General features: G+C 46.5%; 2 protein-coding genes and 1 long non-coding RNA gene across 9 annotated transcripts in view; 1 reads left to right on the top strand and 2 right to left on the bottom strand.

The window, feature by feature from the left end:
* Nucleotides 1–20,251, bottom strand: part of FAM234B (family with sequence similarity 234 member B) — an 80,429-nt gene that overhangs the window by 18,328 nt on the left and 41,850 nt on the right. The window lies entirely within an intron of this gene.
* Nucleotides 332–19,146, top strand: GSG1 (germ cell associated 1). Of its 7 annotated transcripts, none has more exons than XM_031000809.3 (7): nucleotides 333–563; nucleotides 13,176–13,491; nucleotides 14,690–14,758; nucleotides 15,059–15,226; nucleotides 15,913–16,065; nucleotides 16,710–16,821; nucleotides 18,728–19,146. In XM_031000809.3, the coding sequence occupies exons 1-7, from the start codon at nucleotides 516–518 to the stop codon at nucleotides 19,068–19,070; spliced, it is 1,209 nt and encodes a 402-aa protein (XP_030856669.2). In that variant the 5' UTR covers nucleotides 333–515; the 3' UTR covers nucleotides 19,071–19,146. The 7 variants fall into 7 exon arrangements, with proteins under 7 accessions (XP_004052815.2, XP_030856669.2, XP_055214686.1 ...); XM_004052764.4 differs by having other exon boundaries at nucleotides 334–563; nucleotides 15,059–15,230; XM_004052761.5 differs by having other exon boundaries at nucleotides 335–563; nucleotides 15,059–15,106.
* On the bottom strand, nucleotides 1,587–5,516 carry LOC129525952 (uncharacterized). The gene is made up of 2 exons (XR_008670528.2): nucleotides 2,293–5,516; nucleotides 1,587–2,046 (listed from the first exon to the last, which is right to left on the bottom strand). It is a non-coding gene; the product is annotated as an uncharacterized lncRNA (long non-coding RNA).

Raw genomic sequence — 20,251 nt, 5'->3', positions numbered from 1 at the left:
TAAACGACATATGCTGCCCACATTGCATTTTGCTTTGACAGCACTGGTCTAGAGTCTCACAACTCAGTGTGGTCTGGCTGGACTCACGTGAGAGCCATCCCAGACTCTGCACTTGACTAAGTCAGGATCTGCACTTGACTAAGTTCCCCAGGTGAATCTTATGCACAATAAGATAAGCACTGATCTGGACGACCTCAGAAGACATCCAGCCACTGGTAGGTACCCAGCATGACCCCCCCCCCCCCAATCCTTATGGGAGGAGGCTGAGGGAGCAACAGGGAGACCCCTGACTGCCGTTGTGACATCACAGAATAAACCCCACGGGTCACCCAGCCCCGCCCTGGCTGGTGTCTGGCCCTCAGGACATCCTCTCCAATCCACCACACACCACCTTACCCCTCTGCTGGCAAGAGGGGACCTGATTCATCCTCACGCTAAACACTCATTCTACCCAACTGATTGAGACAAAACAGAAGATAAACTGAAACTTCTCTGCCTTCCCACTGCAAGAGTGAATGAGCGATCCCTCTCAACTGACTCAAAATGTTTGCCTCACCCAGGAGGTAGGTACAGTGATTTTGAAATCTCATGAACATCTCATACACATACCTTTACTGCTGGATTTGTAACACAGGTTACACTAACTCATCAATTTCATGTGTTTCACATGGTCACAGTAAAGAGCTTGGAAATGCACTATAGGGTTCTACAAAATGGAATGAAAATGTGTCACTCAGCCCAGTTTTCATAGATAAAACTGGTATGTCCATACCTTGGCCTATTACCTTTTCATCTTCCTTCATTAAAACTTCCATTTCTTCTTCCCTTGTCTCATCATCTTCCTTCTCCTTTCTGTTCCCAGGGCTCCCTATGCCTCTCCTTTTTTCCTTTCATCTGCATTATTCCTGTTGCCAAAATCTGGAGCCTGGTAAAGGCCCAGTAGTGGTGGCAACAATAGAGCTGTGTGTCACCCCAGTGAGCTGAAAGAGCAGACATCAAGCTCTATGCCAGAGAACAGTGGGGCATCCCCAAGGTCCTGCTGGAAGGCAGCTCTGATCTGGAACTGGGAAGGACAACACACAGTCAAGCTCTTTCTGGTCTCAGAGAATCCAGGAGAGTCTTCAGGGATCCTTCCAGACCCAGGAAGACTCTCACACTCTGCAGAGAATTTGTGGCTCGTTTAGCTTTTGACCTACATTCAGAAACGACCAGCCTCCCAACTTTCAGCCCTAAGGATTACTTAAAAAAACAAATGGTGTTCATTCTCAGATATCTTGCCTTTCTCAGGAGAGAAAAATGAAGCTTGCAGTTAGCCAGCAAACTAGCACATACACAAACACACACACACACACATACATACACTCCAACACAGGGAGCAATGTGGTATGTTGTTGACCAGCTGGAAGTTAGGATCTCAAAGGAAAGAACAGGATAACTTAAGAGGCACTTCTGGGACTGCAGAGCTGAGCTGGTGGTTCTGAAGAGCCATCGGAGTGTGGGTTCAGGCAGCTTCCCTAATTCAGAAGCAGCCCCAAGTGAATAGATGATAAAGAAGTGGATGTGAACATGACAGAAAAAGCCAGTCATGGCTTAGAATAAATTTTATTATTGTTCTTTATCAGTGGTTTTCCAGGAGAGACACACAGGGAATATGGGAGCGTCTGGTTGCTAATATGTACCTGAGAAGTATAAAGTACACTTAATCCATTGCCTCAATCTGCAGGAGGTCCCATAAATCTGGCCTGCAATCTGTACATTTTGTTAAAGGTGACTGTGCCTTGGCTTTTACTGAGTGGCAGCCTGGTGATGAGTCAGGCGAACAGTCCTCAAAGATTGCCAGTGTTGACTTTACCATTTACTAGCTTTGTGGCCTTGAGCAAGTCAAACCCTCCGAATCGGAACCCTCACTTGTAGAATGGGGATGCCACGTCTCTTTCAGGCTGGTTGTGAGGATTAAGGAAGATGTCTGAAGGGTCTAGCAAGGTGTCTGCTGGTAGCACAGGTGCACTTCCCCTTCGTTTCTGCTTAGAGGCACTCTTCTTCTACCTGTTTTCGATTTTCACAGAACTAAGAAGGACAACTCTTTGCCCTCATTTACCCCTGAGGGTAAATTTAACCCTCTGGGAGGTTAAGTAACTTGGCCAAAATCCTCAGTGCAGTCGTGCATTGGGTCGTAAATAGAACTCGGATCTGCTGAGGGGTCTGGGTGGCGAAGTCCCGCCCTGGGGTCCTCCCAATGAGACGCAGACATCCCCTTCCCTTAGAACGGGAGGCTGGGACCCATAGCTTTACCGGGCAGAGGCAGGGAAATGCCTGACTTTGGACTCCCAGCAGCCCGACACATCCCGAGCCCTGGCCCACCGGCCTGGGTGTAAGGAATCCCTCCGACTACCCAGTCTCTCCGCCCTCCCGCGCAGCCTCGCCAGGCGGCAGAGGGGCCGCGCCTCAGGTGGCCTAGCGCCCCGGCCCAGCTCCGGGACACATGCGGCCCCGCCCTCCGCGGCTCGCCGGGTCCCTGGCCTGCCCTGGCAGTCCCTGCTCTCTGGGAGGGCCCCCGGGACACCGTTCTCAACCGACGGAGGAAGACCCAGAGGAAGAAACAGCCCAGGTACCCCCGCCCCACCCGGTCAGGAAGCCATGGGTGGTTGGCGGCCGCGGGGCGGGGCCTCGCAAACAATGCCAAACACGCCCGGCCTGTCGCCGCGGCAACGCGCCCCGTTGCTAGGCGACCGGGCGCCGTAGTAAACGGGAGAGACGGCGCGTTACTCATCAGGGTGGGAGGGCGCGCTCGGAAGTGGAGATGGCGCGGCCCAGGCACCCCCGAGAGGCCCCACCCGTTACGCCCCCGCCCCGCGGTCCCCAAGAGCCCCCGGCCCCAGCCGGCCTGCTGGCGCCGTCACCCGCGCGTGAGCGATTGCCCCACAGGATGTGCAGATGTGGCTGCCCCTCTGATTCACTCCAGCTGCTTGGGGCCTGGAAGAAAGGCGGCTTCCTCTCCTGGAAATGGCTGCATTAGCAAAAGTCCTCAAACAATTCCATTAAAAGGCGGAAAGGGAAAGACGAGAACGAGGCCCCGAAACGCTTTTCCAGGGTCCTTCCCACTGAATTGAAGTGTTCCCAAAACTCGGGACCTACGTTAGGAAGACTAGAGTCATTTGATTGTGCGACCATTTGAGGTGATGTGGCCCCTTAAACGTGGTTACAGCTGAGAATAAATCCCGGAGCTAAGTGTCCTACAGTGATGTAGTCATTTTGAACACTAAGCACGGGCATTTTGGTGGCATTACTCTTCCCTTCCGGGCTGGGAAACAAATGTGAAAATGTCCCGTGTGAAGACCATCTTTGTCTTCATCAGTGAGAGAGTATAAGGTCAGGCACTGATGTAAACATTGCAGTTAGAGCAGCAAAAGCTCAGAAGTTTGGAGATACATCATCCAAAATGGCTCTAATCAGTAGGGGACCACCCAGCTTGGAAAAGGACATAACATTTCCAATCTGTCACTGGTTTTTGAGCAATCTGTTTGTCTCCTGATCTCTGTGCACTAAAGATAATATACTATTTCATGAGATCATCACTGTTTTCTGGGCTTTGCTCATTTAAAAGCAGGAATGTTTCCACAGGTGAGAGGAAATGGATTGGCAGAGAATCTGTTTGATGAAACTCTGGGTGCATCTGCCTGGAAAGGCTTAGGGTGTGCCTGTGGACCCAGGGCTTCCTTTGTAGCTTCTCGCTGCTCTTACATATGTGAATCCAGAAGCGTCCTGTTTCCTTTAGCAACAGAAGGCTGTTTGGACACACTTCTTTATTCACATCTTCATTCAGGATTTCTAATTGTATCCATAAGCCGTTTTGCATTACAAATCTCATTCATTCATTCATTCATTCATTCATAGATGTTAAAACACTGCTAGGCTCTGAGGATCAACAATGAATAAAACATAGCTGCTACTATATCAAGCAACTTAAAGTCAAATGAGCATGACAGACAAGTAAGCCATGTGATGAGTTACACGAGAGAGGCACATGCTAGGACATGCAGAAGCAAAGAACAGGGCCAGGGGCATGCATGGTCATCAGACCGGCGATAGCCGAAACATTTACAACCCACTCCAGCCTTTGTCTACTGAGTAACAGAAAGGAGCTAATGGCGCGTGGGTCAGAAATCTAGCTCCTGGGAGGACAGAGATACTCCTGCCAGGGAGGGCAAACAAACCTTTCCGGGAAGATGCCAGTATGGATGACATGAAGAAAAAACAAACAAACAAAAAAAAACACCGGATCCCTTAGCCCCAGGCCTTGGCATTAGAGAAGTGGTGTGGTATATAACCTCCTCTCCGGCTCAGCATTCACGCTTGTCATTTAATCACCTCTAACCTGCAGTGAACTCACAAAACAATAAATTGCATTCCCATTTACGAAGTATGTGTAGGTGCCCCAACACCACTATTTTCTCTTGATGCACAGCCTAGTAAACGTGGTTTTGTCCAGTACAGGGAACAGTGACTGAGGACCTCAGCAAATATGGGTTAGTCCCCACTGTTGGCCTTGTGGTGTCATAAATGGTGAAGTGCATATATATTCCTGCGGAGGTCATCTTGGAATAGTCACAGTCCAACATGCCAGAGCTAAATACTGTTTTTAGGTGTGGAATCTTCGTGTCTGTGCTGAGTCATGAGCTTCTGAGCCGAACCTAATTATATTTATGTCACATTGACTAGCAATTACTTCTTCTGTTCTAAGAGAGGAAAGGGAAGAAAAAAATATTAACATGCCCAAATTACAATGAAAGGAAGTGAGTGGGATGCTGGGCTCTGATGTTTGTGGCCAGTCAGAGAAACTCATGTTTTGTCAAAAAGAGGAAATTAGACGTTGTGGCCCAGGGTCCTTGGGGAGGGAGAGATCAAGACTGGTCACATTCAGCAGCCAGGCAGCCAAGTACACACACAAAATGCACAGCCTCCTAAGGGGTGGACCCAGGCTTTGTGGAGGCCTAAAATAATATAATTTTGGAGGCCCTCTTTAAGAAAAAGAGTACACAATTACAAGTGTAAATTAGGTAACAAGGTTTTAGAAGAGGTGGAGTGAGTAGGGGACATGGAAGCTGAAGTTTCATTAGCTTCACTCTAAATCCACCCCTGAGCCTCCTCATATAACACACTTAAGAGTCTGCCACTCCCATCCCCATTTCCCTGGAGAAGGCGAACTTCAGGCTATTAAGGCACAGGGGGTGCGGTTTATGAGCAGAGGCAATAAAAACCAAAGACATCAGGCCGTGCCAAACAGTGACTCAAGTGGGCTATGAGAAGTGTCTGCAAGTATGTGAAGGGTGTAAGCACAGAGAGGGGAAAATAATTGTTCACTGTTCTGGGGTGGAAAGGGAATGAAGATACAATCAAGAAAAATGTGCACAAAACTCATCAGGAAACATTGGCTAACTGTATTTTCTGATACCGTGGAGTTGTATTTCCCATGGGAAGTATTTGAGGATCTACTGAGTCACTGAAGCTGGAACTGGCCGCACAAAAAAAAAAAAAAAAAAATTGGGCTACAGGAAACAATCCTACAAGACTCCTATAGGGAGTGGCTGGATGCCCCCAAAGTTCAGCCTGAGCCCTGAATTCCATAGAGCTGACACACGGCATTCTGTAGATTAGCAGGCAGGGAGGATGCCAAATTAAAAATAAATCAATAAAAGGATCCTATGGGGAGGAGCAGCCACCTCCACCCACATTTTGCCGACTGGTGGGGGAAGCACGTGACGGAAGCGGAAACGACGAGGAGATAGCGCCACCCAGCGTTGTGATGAAACTACTAGCCAGGAAACCAACCGCCAACGCAACCGTAAAAAAAAAAAACAAAGAACACAAAATTCCTGCTTCTCCTTCCAAAGGAGAGTGAGTTCTGTCACAACAAATAAAGGGTTGTTTGGGCGATGCAGAAAATGTACCTGAACATGACACATGTTTATCAAATTTGCTTGTTAACATCAGTCTGAGGAGAGCAGACATTACAGGTGACAAAAGCAGGATCCGAAGCAACTCATTTGGCTAGAACGTGGACTAATTCAAACAATTAAGTTCAGAAGAACCTGCCTTTGATTCCCTAAACGAACTGCACAAATATAGAATGGGAAAAACATGACCTCATGGCTAGTCTGGAAGAGGGGGAGGAAGGGCCCGGGGGGATACAGAGGGTTTTATTAAATGTAAGCCCAAAATGAGTTGAACAGGTGCCATTTTACATGAATTCCCTGGGTATATATTAAGAACTTTCTAAAATTACCAATTCCTGGGCCTCACCCAGAACTACTATGAAATCTCAGGGTGGGTCCAGGAATCGGCATATTTTCCAAACTTCCAAAGATTGTTCTGATACTCCATCAGAACTGAGAACGACTGCTCTAAAATGAAAGTGAGAACTTTGAGGAAGTTACATTTCAGACAAATGCAGTAGTTATAATGGAATACAGAAAGTGTTGTGAGAAGGCCGGGTGCAGTGGCTCACGCCTGTAATCCCAGCACTTTGGGAGGCCAAGGTGGGAGGATTGCTTGAGCCCAGGAGTTCGAGACCAGCCTGGACAACATAGTGGGACCCTGTCTCTATTAAAATTAAAAAAAAAAAATTAAGTGTTGCAAGAGAGATATAGTGTGACAAGGATCATGAGGAGGGAGCCGTCTGTCCTAGGGAGAAAAGAAACATTTTCAAAGAGTAGATGACTTTTTAGACTAATTTCGTTGAAAGGCAGGCAATTCACCAGGTAAAAAGAGACTGAAGGCAGTCCAGGCAGAAGGAAGAGCATCAGCAAAGGCTTGGAGGATGAAAGTCCATGCAGGGTTTAGGGACTCACAAACAGCGACAGAATCTCTTTCAACATTGGTGTCCCAATTAATTTGCACTTTATTTTTTTTTTAAGATGGAGTCTCGTTCTGTGGCCCAGGTTGGAGTGCAGTGGCACAATCTCGGCTCACTGCAACCTCCATCTCCCAGGTTCAAGAGATTCTCCTGCTCAGCCTCCCAAGTAGTTGGGATTACAGGTGCCTGCCACAATGCCTGGCTAATTTTTTTGTATTTTTAAGTAGAGACAGGGTGTCACTATGTTGACCAAGCTGGTCTCGAACTCCTGACCTCAAGTGATCCACCTGCCTCGGCCTCCCAAAGTGCTGGGATTGCAGGCATGAACCATCGTGCCCAGCTATTTGTACAATTTTGAGGAGAGAAAGAACAACTTGTACTTCTGGCTGACTGGTGGCAAGAAGATATGCAAACGACCCCTTACTGGTTTCTTAGATTACTTTTTCAGCGTTGTAGAAACTCTTTTTTGAAATATAAAATATTGTCATTCCTTTGCCTGAAGGTTGGGAGAGGAATGGTAAATAGCCATGACATTCCAGATCCTGGAATTCATTTATCTCCAATCCTATTCTATCTGCATCTTTGCCGCATCCCCAGCCAACATTCTCACTCAGCATTCCATGTGTAGAGGGAGATACTTAATAGTACTTATTCTTTTTTTTTTTTTTTTTTTTTGAGACAGAGTCTCGCTCTGTCACCCAGGCTGGAGTGCAGTGGCGCAGTCTCGGCTCACTGCAAGCTCTGCCTTCCAGGTTCACACCATTCTCCTGCCTCAGCCTCCCGAGTAGCTGGGACTACAGGCACCCGCCACCACGCCCGGCTAATTTTTTTGTGTTTTTAGTAGAGACGGGATTTCAGCATGTTAGCCAGGATGGTCTCAATCTCCTGACCTTGTGATCCGCCCGCCTCGGCCTCCCAAAGTGCTGGGATTACAGGCGTGAGCCACCGCGCCCGGCAATAGTACTTATTCTAATGTTCTAACTGGAAGGTGGAGACCACCCATGGAACAAGGAAGCTATTTCCTGTTCATGGCTCCATGAGGCCCCGACATTGCAGAGAATAGAGTTTCTTCAAAGGGATGGGAAACCCTACTCGAGGGAAGGTAAACTTCTGCAGTGATGGTGACCTGCCATATCTTCATGTCTGCCATAAATCCAAGCCCAATCCATTCACACCAGTTACCTAGGGAATGGCAGGCAGTGGAAACTAAACCATCATTTACTTTTTAAAGAAAATTTCCTCTGCAAATTGCAGGTCCTTGCTTCTTTGTGCTTAATCCCAGATCCCCATTGGCAAGCTCTCTGGTGTAATCTCCCAGAACAGCTGGGCCCTGATTGCCTTGTCAATTATTAAATGCCCCTGTTCCCTGTAAGGCAGCATTTAATCATGAGGCACTCCAAAGAATATGAGATAGAAGGGGAGGGGTAGGAGGAGAGAGAGGAGGATAGGAAGACAGTTTGCATTCTTGCAACATTAAACCAAAGGGACTTGGAGTGCAGATGGCATCCTTCGGTTCTTCCAGACAAGCTGCAAGACGCTGACCATGGCCAAGGTAACTGGCTTCCCCTCTTATTGCTCAAAGGATGCAGTCTACAGCTATTTTGTACCTGGCTCTTTTAAGAAGTGCACCTGCCTCATCGATCTGTTGTCCTTCCTAGCCTATGCTAATTCTGGGTTACTCTGTTAATATATGTTGATGTAAGGGTTACTGATTATACATTGGCGCCTACGCACTTCCTAATGATCTAAGGGCCCAAGTGTTAGAGAAACCACTCTGTCCCTTTTCTAGAGAGTAAAGAGTCACCTTGGCATGGGATCTGTTGCATACACAAAGATAGAGTTGTTCTTATGGCCATTACTTCTTCAGGATCACTTTATGGAAACCACTGCAAAATTAGATTTGTTCTTCCAATTCAAGAAGTATCCGGATCCTAGCAGGAAAAGGCATGTTTGGGGAAAGGAGTAAAGTATGTGACAAAGGGCATGGTACTATAGGTGTTGGAGATAATTCTTGAAAAATCTTGAATGAGACGATCATTCGATATCAAGAAGATGATTTTTGAATGAGGTTCCTTTTGTCTCTCCCTGGTGGACACTCCTTCTGGAAGGAACCTCTTTGAGCTTCAGTCCAAGCTCTTTTTTATTCTTTGTTTCTCAAATTGCCTCTTCCTTAAATTGGTTGTCACCTTGGTGCCACAAAGTGGGTGTATCTTAGTACGGGGTTCGTTATTCTTTCTTAGTTCTGAATAACCCCGAGAATAACTTGCAAATATATATAACTTGAAGTGGATTGAATGTGGAGTAAAAATCTTGCAAGTATAACTTGAAATGGATTGAGTGTGGGGTTAAAATCTGATGTGATCATAGACAAATTTCCAAACCAGAATGAAAATGACTGTTGAAAAATGAATGCTGAGGTCACAAAAGTTAGAATTGCGTAAGTCTTTAGGTCAGTCTTTACACCAAATAGTTAGTGAAGATGTTTTACCTGGAAGTCCATTTCTTATTCAAGCAACGTAAGAATTATTAGAAAGGATGACTCACAGTAAGAGAATGATGACTAAAACCCATAGGATTTTCATAACTAAAACCAAGATGAAAACATTTTAGGAAAGGGGAACTGGGCAACACGCAACTTCAGTGTCTAGCAACAGAAAATCTTTCCTCCTCCCAGATGCTGCGGATTTTTTGTCCTTAGTCAAGGTCACCCAGAGTCTTGCAAGAACTGACAATTCTTGGCAGAGTTAATTTGTTGAGTGCCTTTAAAAGTAAAATCATATTAGCAGATTGCTTTTCAGAAGTTGTCTTTATCATGTTTTATATATTGGTTTTACATACATATGATCTTTGTGTATTTCTCATTGCCATAAATAATAAGGACTTTGTGATATGCACTGTCTTAGTCCCTGGAAATTCTGAAGAACAAATTGTTTCATTTCTAAGGTAAAGTTCTGTGTTAAATGTAGAAACATTAAGCTGGGTGTGATAAGGGAGGGAAATTTATGGACCTGTCCATTTAGCTATGGTTTTATTTATGGCTCTTAAGCTAAGCAGATTTAAGTGTGATTAATTCTGATATGAAGGATCCCCTGGAAAGCTCAAGAAGGTTTACTTTAAGAAGCGTCTGTCAGCAACTAACCATGGGCTTCTTTTCTGTTCCGTGTGCATTAATATAACTGTATAAACTGCTCTAACACAAAGTGAGAGACTTGCCAAATTACTTCTCTAAGTCCAATTAAATCTGGCTCCAAGCCACCACTCAGCAAAGTCGGCCGTCTGATACCACTCATATTTTAGCTTGCCCTCCTCTTCTCTTAGGCTGAAAATGACATGGAGAATAGGGGCTCCTGCCAGAGCCATCTGGGGCTTCAGTTCTTTCGGCAGCCTCCCCCATGTCCCCACCGTGAGGCAGGCACTTCCGCACCAGGCTGGAAGACACGGCCCTCCAGGTTCCTCTCCACTGACCAAGGGCTTGGCTGCCGACACCCTACCCATGGCTCTGTGGACACCAAACCTGGTGTCCAGCCTACACAGGCACCACACAGCCACCTCGCATTTGAAACTCTATTGTCTCTGCAGCAGTGGATGGAAGCTGGGCCCGACTGCTACCTCTCCCAGAACCATAAGCCCCATCTCCTCTCCAAAGGTTTCAATAGCCCCACATCCCAGTAGGTTCACTGCCCTCTTTTATCCTCCAGGCCCCAAAGCAGCCATCTGCTTCCCCCGGAGATTTCCAGTTTAATATTCATTGCTATGACTCCTTTCAGAGGAATCTGTAATGCAGGGAAAAGGACACCAATAGCTCACTTTGTTATAACAGCAAATGCTTCAGCAAGTCAGTGCTACTACCTGTCAGTGAAGACAAAGCCAAAAACGATTATCACAAAGAGCATTTGGAATGCTCCCAATTCTTTTTTCTAAACTTTTATATAAAGTTTAGACTTTACATAAAACTTTTCCAGAAGTTATCAATTGCCTTGTCAATTATTATATAATTATATATTTATATGTATTAATATTATTTTACATAAAGTTAAAAGCTTATATAACCGGCCAGGCGTGGTGGCTTAACGCCTGTAATCCCAGCACTTTGGGAGGCCGAGGCGGGCAGATCACCTAAGATCAGGAGTTTAAGACCAGCCTGGCCAATATGGTGAAACCCCGTCTCTACTAAAAATACAAAAAAAAATTAGCCAGGCATGGTGGCAGGCGCCTGTAATCCCAGCTACTCGGGAGGCTGAGGCAGGAGAATCTCTTGAACCCGGGAAGTGGAGGTTGCAGTGAGCCGAGATTGTGCCATTGCACTCCAGCCTGGGCAACAAGAGTGACACTCCGTCTCAATAAAAAAAAAAAGAAAAAGTTTATATATCCTCTGACTGAGGTTATTGCTATCTGATGCTTATTCAGAACACCCTCAATTTACTCAGCAGTTTAGTATTGAGTGTCTAATGTGTAAAATACTGTGCTAGTTGCTGTGGGAAAGATAAAAATTACAAAGACACGTTTTTGCTACCTAATGGCAGCTTCAAATCTTGGAGGGAAGATAAGAGATGACCAAAAATAAATGTGAAAAGAGTACTATTAAGAAGGCACACACCACAGTCCTTGAAGCCCTTCCAAGCCTCACTTCCCATGGAAGGTGCTGGTTAGGGGACCTCCCTGAAGCAGTTGGGACTTGGGGTGAGCCTCAGAAGGGGCAGGACTTCAGTAGACAGGGCCTGGCCAGCAGTGGTATCAAATTTGCAGCAATCCACCTTCTCTCTCGCTCAATCTGCTGGTCCAAGAACTCCAGGTAGTGGCTGCTGGCAGATCCATCACTGCTACTCAGAATGATCCCCCTGCTGTTTGTTGGTGGGGTCATTATGGCACTCACCATAAAGGTACACACACACACACATACATCCTCCCTAGGATTTGCCGGCTGGAGGCTATGTTGATTCCACTCTCACCATTTGAGGCAGAAATGGAAGATTTTAACATATTCACATTCAATTCATTTTGACTTCTGCATTCCTCATTCTAATTTGTCCTATCTGGTGGATCACCTTTATCCTACTTCTGTGTATTGCTGCATATCATGCCCAGAGGACAGCCCCTGTCATTCAATCTATGCAAATCACCACTTTTCTGTAGTTGGATCTGTGTAAGGTTCAACTTAAAGATGCATCATCCCTGTGTTGTGTAAAAGCCAGGGGAAAACTTTCCCTTTGCCCTCCGAAGGTTCACTGAAAACCACTGATAAGAGGCAGATTAATAGGAGAAAAAACATTCAAGTTTATTTGATCGTAGTTTCACGTGACGTGGGAACCTTCAGAATGAAGCCACAAAGATGAAGGGAAAATTGTCTATTTTTATGCTTAGGTTCAACAAAGTATGGACAGTCACATAGAAATATGATTGGACATCAAGGCCATGATCTATTATTGTTATTTATTTTTTAGAGACAGATAGCCCTGTTGCCCAGACTGGAGTGCAGTGGCATGATCATGGCTCACTGCAGCCTCAACCTCCTGGGCTCAGGTGATCCTCCCACCTCAGCCTCAAAAGTAGCTGGGACTACAGGCACGCGCCACCGTGCCCAGCTAATTTTTTTATTTTCCGTAGAGACAGGGTCTCACTATGTTACCCAGGCTGGTCATGAATTCCTGAACTCAAGCGATCCTCCCACCTCTGGAAGGGATTATGGTGCTAGGATTACAGGCATGAGCCACTGCATCTGGCCTGGTCTAACAATGTTAATAGATTGAGTGGGGAAACCCAGCAAGGGCTGCTTCTCCTTGGCCTCTCTGAGCGTGCATTTCTTCCTTCTGGGTGCGGGGCAGTACCCTCTCTGGAATGGGAGTCTTATGACCTACAGTCACACAAGCTAGGTCAGATAACTTCTTTAGGGCCAGTTTGGACACGGGAAGGCAGAGGGGAAGTTAGAGTAATATTTTTAGGTTTTATGGCTGGCTCTGCGGAAAGGGACTCTGGTTTCTACAACCCACCTTGAGGAAGAGGGATTCTAGTTTCTGTGGCTAGCCTTGGGAAAGAGTGGGACTGAGACAGGAGAACAGGAGAATGTCAGAGAGAGCTGCTTCTGAGGCCCCCATTTGGGCGTATGGTTTTCTGACACCCTCAGGGTGCTTGCTGCAGACCACTCCTGAAGCAGGGCTTCCATGCGGCCCCCGGAAAAAACTGTCAGAGGCGGGTTGTGCCTATCTGCCTTGGAGGAGTATGGCTTGAGCGGAGGGAGCGCAGGGAAGGATGGCCACATCTCCGAGGCGGCTCTGAGTCAAGCTCCCCTGCTCCTTTCCCTTCCACTTGTGCTTGTCTATTACAGATGGAGCTCGCGAAGGCCTTCTCTGGCCAGCGGACACTCCTATCTGCCATCCTCAGCATGCTATCACTCAGCTTCTCCACAACATCCCTGCTCAGCAACTACTGGTTTGTGGGCACACAGAAGGTGCCCAAGCCCCTGTGCGAGAAAGGTCTGGCAGCCAAGTGCTTTGACATGCCACTGTCCCTGGATGGAGATACCAACACATCCACCCAGGAGGTGGTACTATACAACTGGGAGACTGGGGATGACCGGTTCTCCTTCCGGAGCTTCCGGAGTGGCATGTGGCTATCCTGTGAGGAAACTGTGGAAGAACCAGGTAGCCTACATTCTGGGATATAAGAGCAACGGGGTCAGGGCGGGCAAGGGATCTAATGCAGGCCCGCTTAGGGCTGGCGTTGCCCTGGAAGTGCAGCACTGCCCACACCCCAGTGGGCCTCACTCCCTTCTCCCAGCACAGAACCTTCCACCTCTGTCCAGTGTCCTTCTCTATAGGAGCCCCTTTTAATAAGGTTGAAAGTCCTCTGGATTTTCACTTCCTCCCTCTGTAGTAGACTTGTTGGTTCAAAATAGCATGTTAAAAATAGAATTAACCTTAAAAGTTTCATTTAGACCTTTCACATTATGAGAATTTCTGGTCTAGGGAGCTAGAATTGCTGTTTAGAAACAAAACGAAGGGAGAGGAATATTGTAGGAAAGCCCTAGCTCTGCTCAACTGTGACCTCATACAAATAACTTCATTTCTTTTTTCTTTTGATATGGAGTTTCGCTCTTGTTGCCCAGGCTGGAGTGCAATGGTGTGATCTTGGCTCACCACAACCTCCGCCTCTCAGGTTCAAGCGATTCTATTGCCTCAGCCTCCCAAGTAGCTGGGATTACAGGCATGTGCCACCATACCCGGCTAATTTTGTATTTTTAGAGAGACAGGGTTTCTCCATGTTGGTCAGGCTGGTCTCGAACTCCCGACCTCAGGTGATCTGCCCACCTCGGCCTCCCAAAGTGCTGAGATTACAGACATGAGCCACCATGCCCAGCCTATAACTTCGTTTCTATAGGTCTTGATTTGCTCATTTGTGAGATGAAAGCATCACAGCAGATCATCTTACAGCCTCTTCCTGGCCCCAAAGTATTTTCTCATTCTAAGTATTACCGCTACCATTTAAAAGTGGGGGAACCGAAGCCAGCCAGCCAGGGTAACTGATCATGTAAGAGAGCCCTCAAGGAGCTGAAGGCAGATCTGCCAGTTCTCCTGCCCCTCAGTGCACACTAGCAAAGCAGGCAGGTGCTGGTCGATGTGTGTTCCTCGGGTTTGGAGGAATAAGCTGAAGACACCTCCTCTTCCCTGCCCAAGAGCACTGAAAGGTGACTGTGGCCTGGGAAGAAAGCACCTGGTACTGAAGTTCTTCTAATGCCCAGAATCATGAACAATTTGATATCTGTTTCAGCTAAAAGGGAGATGGAAGAGGAATTAAAAAAATGTGTGTATTTACATTTATATTTATTATTGTGCCACTTAGCACTGCTCCATCCCCAGTCCTGGAAACAATTTAGAGCCCTTCAGTCCAGTGGTACAGCGGCAGCAAAAGGTATTAGTTAACACTAAGATCATTAACTCTTCTGGACACGGGAAATGGGAACATTAAGCTATGTAGGTGCTCTCATGGAAACATCTTCTGCATTATCAGAGATTTAAGAGAGAGAAATTCACCTGGGCTGACTCTTGGCTGTGCCATTCATTCACCCAGGCATTCTTTCCTGCTTTCCTGCTCTGTGCGGGGCAGGTGCTGTCAGAGCAGAGGGAGCAGTACCAGTTATGGGGTGGGGAAGGTTTTCATTCCAACCATCCCAGGGAGTAGCTCCATGACGTTGTACCTTGTATGTTTCAGGGGAGAGGTGCCGAAGTTTCATTGAACTTACACCACCAGCCGAGAGAGGTGAGAAAGGACTACTGGAATTTGCCACGTTGCAAGGCCCATGTCACCCCACTCTCCGATTTGGAGGGAAGCAGTTGATGGAGAAGGCTTCCCTCCCCTCCCCTCCCTTGGGGCTTTGTGGCAAGTATGTGTCTAATAAGGAATTTACAGTAGTTACCACTGACTTGGGCCTCTCCAGATCTAAACTGCACTGTGATCTCCCACTTTTCTCTTCTGAGCCCCACAGAGTGACACAAATTCCTCCTTGAGCTGACTTTCATTCATATGCAGGAATGCAAAAACAGAACAGCAGGGATAAATAAGATTCACAAATAGAAAACCACCAACAGTGCTAACCTACTCTTGTTGCCAAGTAACCATGTAGGAAGGCTTAGCTTTTTCCTCCTTTTTCTCCACTATTATTATTATTATTTGGTAAAATGAAAGGAAAAGAGTGAAGAAGGGAGGCAGGGAGGGAACCACCCCAAAATTAAATGAGGAAAAAGAGAGACAAAAAATGATAACTAGAGCAACATTATTTCCCTGCAGGATTTATGAAAATTCGATGATTTCTTCTCAAATCTCCCCAACAGTATTTACAGTCAGTCAAGCTTACTTGGGTATATATTGGTTATGGAGTGGGAGCTGTGAGTGACGTCAAAGGACTAGAAATGAAGTAATTTTCCTCCCTGGTTTCAGCTGTGCCTCATTCTCCCCTTCTCAGATGCTGCTAGGGTCTTAACTCCTAATAGGCATCCTATGCTCACCGCTTGTTCAGTTTTTTAACTGTCAGGGTGAGTGCTCCCTCTTCCTCTGGTTTCTGGCAGAAATCCTATGGTTATCCCTGGGAACGCAGATCACCTACATCGGACTTCAATTCATCAGCTTCCTCCTGCTACTAACGGACTTGCTACTCACTGGGAACCCTGCCTGTGGGCTCAAACTGAGCGCCTTTGCTGCTGTTTCCTCTGTCCTGTCAGGTGAGTTGCTCCTGGAGTGAGAGAGGGTGGTTGGCCCTGGCCACTTTTGAAGCCCTAGCTGGAGGGCTTGAGTCTTTGCCCTGAAGGGGAGGAGCCCAAAGGCTCTTTAAAGAATGGAGGTAGGCATCTTTAATTTTAAATTGAAGTAACATACGAAATTGTATATTGGATCACCGTGTACTTTACAAAATGATTTACCTCTAGGTTCCTTTATTTGCAAGCTTTCTCAATATGTAAAATCTATTGTTTGGGTTACTTTTCAGTTGTGACACACACACAGCTTTTCAAGACCAGTCTCCATTTGGATAAAGTGAAAGATGCACATATAAGATGAAGAATTAAGCCAACATTGGGGTGTGGGTGGGAAGGAGTAGGGGTGGTGTGCAGTGGCCTTGGGTGCAGCCTTAACTCAGACTTTTTCCATAGCTCTCAGCCTACAGTCTGGGGTCACCTATTGCAAAGATGTGTATTTAAGGAGAAGCCCCCATTGTGAATTAGTCTTTGGGAAATGTGGTGGCATAGGGTAATGGGCTACTCCAACAGAGGCTGCTCCTGACTGCAAGAAGGGTGATCCAAAATCATACTCCTGGAAGATGGCATGAAAGCCTTTCTCTAAGGGCTCTGCCTTCCTGTTTCCTCCGTAGGTCTCCTGGGGATGGTGGCCCACATGATGTATTCACAAGTCTTCCAGGCGACTGCCAACTTGGGTCCGGAAGACTGGAGACCACATGTTTGGAATTATGGCTGGGCCTTCTAGTAAGTGCTGTCATCTCCTGAACCTTTGTAGCCCCAGCCAACCTTCACGAGATTTTCTGCCCTCAGCTAGATGCTTATTCGGTGAAGCCCTGCCTTCTCTTCATCCCTCATCCCAAGAGCCTGTCAACCACACAGGGCTGCATCATCAGGACACATCCATTCTTCCCTGCCTTCTGAGGGGGTACAGGAAGGATTCCTCGAGTGTGTCTTGGGAGGATGTTATTTTGTCCAGTTTTCCTGCTCATCAGCTGTGGCAGTTGCCTCTTTACCTGGTATATTTGTCACCCTGGGGAAACAAGACTGATTCTGTAGGCCTTATAGAAATGTGCTCTTTTTTTTTTCTTTTTTTTATGATTCAAGGTATTAGAGAACAGAGAAATAGAGAAATCGCTTTGAAATTTGGATTGAATTGCATTCTCTGTAAATGGCTTACTCCTCTCCTCTTCACTTCCTTCTATATCCATTCTTATTCTACTGAACCATGTTGGAAATAAAACTTCACTACCCTAGGGTCATTCTCTAACCCTTAAAGAACTAAGGGGTCAGTCATTTTAGAGTTCTCTTAAAAAGAGAGTGACAGCAACCATCACAAAGCAACACATTCAAGTTAAATATTATCTTTGAGAGCTCTTACTTTCTCCCTTAAGGAGCACTCTTTATTCACAGCAAGTTGCCAACTTGTACTGATATTTACTGTCTAAGTGCTAAGTACTTTGAGAGCACTGAAAAGACACAGTGATGGGCTCAAGTTTCCATTTGGGGAAGGAAGCCTGCACGTCTGTTGTGAGGCCCTATCCCCTTTCCTGTGGTACAATCTGTGCTAATAATTTGGGAGTCTGAGTCTACTACACCAGCCAGGGCATCAGCTCAATGCAGCTCCCAGATCCAGCATTTCTCACCTTTTGTCTGTCTTCAGGCCATTCTTGGCATTAACGGCTGTGGAGCTCAGGCTAGGCAACGCCCATTAGTCAACTCCCAGAAGCATCCCAGACTGAACCTACTGCATTTGTCAGAGGCAGCAGATATGAACACACAGTGCCCGCATGTGACCTGGCTTTAACCATCACTTGGCCTCATGAAATCCCTCCCTAACCTCACAAAACTTCCTGTTTCCTGAGCTTCCCAGAACCACAGGGAGATTTAGGGATTTGACTTTCCAAGTTTTCAGGAATGTGTTTAATATGGTTGCCTAATGTCTTCTTTTCCTTTCTTGAATCCATCCACATTCTCTTAATCTCCAGCTCCTCTCCCATCCATTACAAACTCCCTTAAGCCAAAACCACACTGTTTCCATATGAAGCAAATTCCACTAGTACAACCTATAATACCTCCTGATTTGTAGTAAATGTTTTCCTGAATGACTTTCAGAGGCTCACCTTTGTGGACCCTAAGACTGCTAAGTTCAAAACAAAGGAAGATGGAAGAGGGATGATTCCTCCCAGCATCTGAGTGGGGGGACATCTTTGGCAGGGCATGTGTGTGTGTGTTGGGGTGGGAGAGGGAGGGTATGCAGTAGGTTATGTCCACTGCATACAGCTCAGCTTCAGGCCTGGGGAATCTTGGAGATTTTACAAGGGTCAATGCAGCTTGGGAAACAGGAGTCCAAATATGCACAGACATACACACACAATAGGCACACCAGATAGAAAAGGGCATGGCACCGACAACTCAATTCAGTGAAAACAAATCCATTAAGCTCCTTGTCTGATACTAGGACTACATGAGTCATTCTCTTTTTAGAAACCAGTAAGTTCTCTTCCCACAGTTCTTTACCTGAAACATGGTGGAAAGTCCCTAAATCCCTACAAGGCAATAAGCTAGTCCACTAGTAGGAAGAGGTCATGGCATTTTTCTCTCAAGAAAGTCCTATTCTTACTGTCCAATCTTTTTGTGCATTTGTCCCTAGCATGGCCTGGCTCTCCTTCACCTGCTGCATGGCGTCGGCTGTCACCACCTTCAACACGTACACCAGGATGGTGCTGGAGTTCAAGTGCAAGCATAGTAAGAGCTTCAAGGAAAACCCGAACTGCCTACCACATCACCATCAGTGTTTCCCTCGGCGGCTGTCAAGTGCAGCCCCCACCGCGGGTCCTTTGACCAGCTACCACCAGTATCATAATCAGCCCATCCACTCTGTCTCTGAGGGAGTCGACTTCTACTCCGAGCTGCGGAACAAGGGATTTCAACGAGGGGCCAGCCAGGAGCTGAAAGAAGCAGTTAGATCATCTGTAGAGGAAGAGCAGTGTTAGGAGTTAAGAGGGTTTGGGGAGTAGGCTTGAGCCCTACCTTACACATCTGCTGATTATCAACATGTGCTTAAGCCAACGTCCGTCTCTTGAGCATGGTTTTTAGAGGCTATGAATAAGGCTATGAATAAGGGTTATCTTTAAGTCCTAAGGGATTCCTGGGTGCCACTGCTCTCTTTTCCTCTACAGCTCCATCTTGTTTCACCCACCCCACATCTCACACATCCAGAATTCCCTTCTTTACTGACAGTTTCTGTGCCAGGTTCTGGGCTAAACCATGGAGATAAAAAGAAGAGTAAATACACTTCCCGACCTTAAGGGTCTGATACATCTAGTTATTGGTCTGGAAATTGGAGAAATGGAGGTGAGCAAATTAACGGTAGTGTGGCTGTGGCTCAACTTTCCATGGTACACGCGAATTGTTCTGGAAGTCACAGATGGGAAGACAGAAGCGCCCCTGAGTGCTTTGTCATATAGCACAGAAGTCCTCCACACTGCCTGGGACAGTGTCCTGCATCCACACGGTAGGTACCCAGTAAAAGTGTTATTAAATATTGTCCCAGGAGCCCTTAGGAGAGTGGTTTAATATGAGAAGGCACCAACAGCACACAGGGTCAGGGTCACTTCTAGAAATAGCCCACCAAGGCTATTCAGATTGGACTGTGGTTCCCTTCTGGACAGTCACACCAGGGACTTCCCAGTGAACAAGGGAGCATAGGCTCCTCTCTGGATCCCACCTTTTCATCCCTTCTGAGAAATGTACCCTATTATTTCCTTCATAAAGAATGCCACCCATCCGATTCCTCAAGAATCTAGACCTAGAAATACCATTTGACCCAGCCATCCCATTACTGGGTAGATACCCAAAGGATTACAAATCATGCTGCTATAAAGACACATGCACACATATGTTTATTGCGGCACTATTTATAATAGCAAAGACTTGGAACCAACCCAAATGTCCATCAGTGATAGACTGGATTAAGAAAATGTGGCACATATACACCATGGAATACTATGCAGCCATAAAAAAGGATGAGTTTATGCCCTTTGTAGGGACATGGGTGAAGCTGGAAACCATCATTCTGAGCAAACTATCACAAGGATAGAAAACCAAACACTGCATATTCTCACTCACAGGTGGGAATTGAACAATAAAAACACTTGGACACAGGGTGGGGAAC

This window comes from Gorilla gorilla, chromosome 10 (genome assembly GCF_029281585.2).
Source record: "Gorilla gorilla gorilla isolate KB3781 chromosome 10, NHGRI_mGorGor1-v2.1_pri, whole genome shotgun sequence".
Lineage (NCBI taxonomy): Eukaryota > Metazoa > Chordata > Mammalia > Primates > Hominidae > Gorilla > Gorilla gorilla.
Note: the sequence above shows the minus strand (reverse complement) of the source record. Positions and strands in the feature narration are given on the sequence as shown.

Excerpts from the sequence above, each read along its gene's own strand:
- GSG1 (XM_031000809.3), top strand. The coding sequence starts at position 516 with ATGAGCGATCCCTCTCAACTGACTCAAAATGTTTGCCTCACCCAGGAG. Across the intron at positions 14,759-15,058 it reads TGGTACAGCGGCAGCAAAAG|GGGAGAGGTGCCGAAGTTTC; the intron begins GTATTAGTTAAC and ends TGTATGTTTCAG. Across the intron at positions 16,066-16,709 it reads TGTTTCCTCTGTCCTGTCAG|GTCTCCTGGGGATGGTGGCC; the intron begins GTGAGTTGCTCC and ends TTTCCTCCGTAG.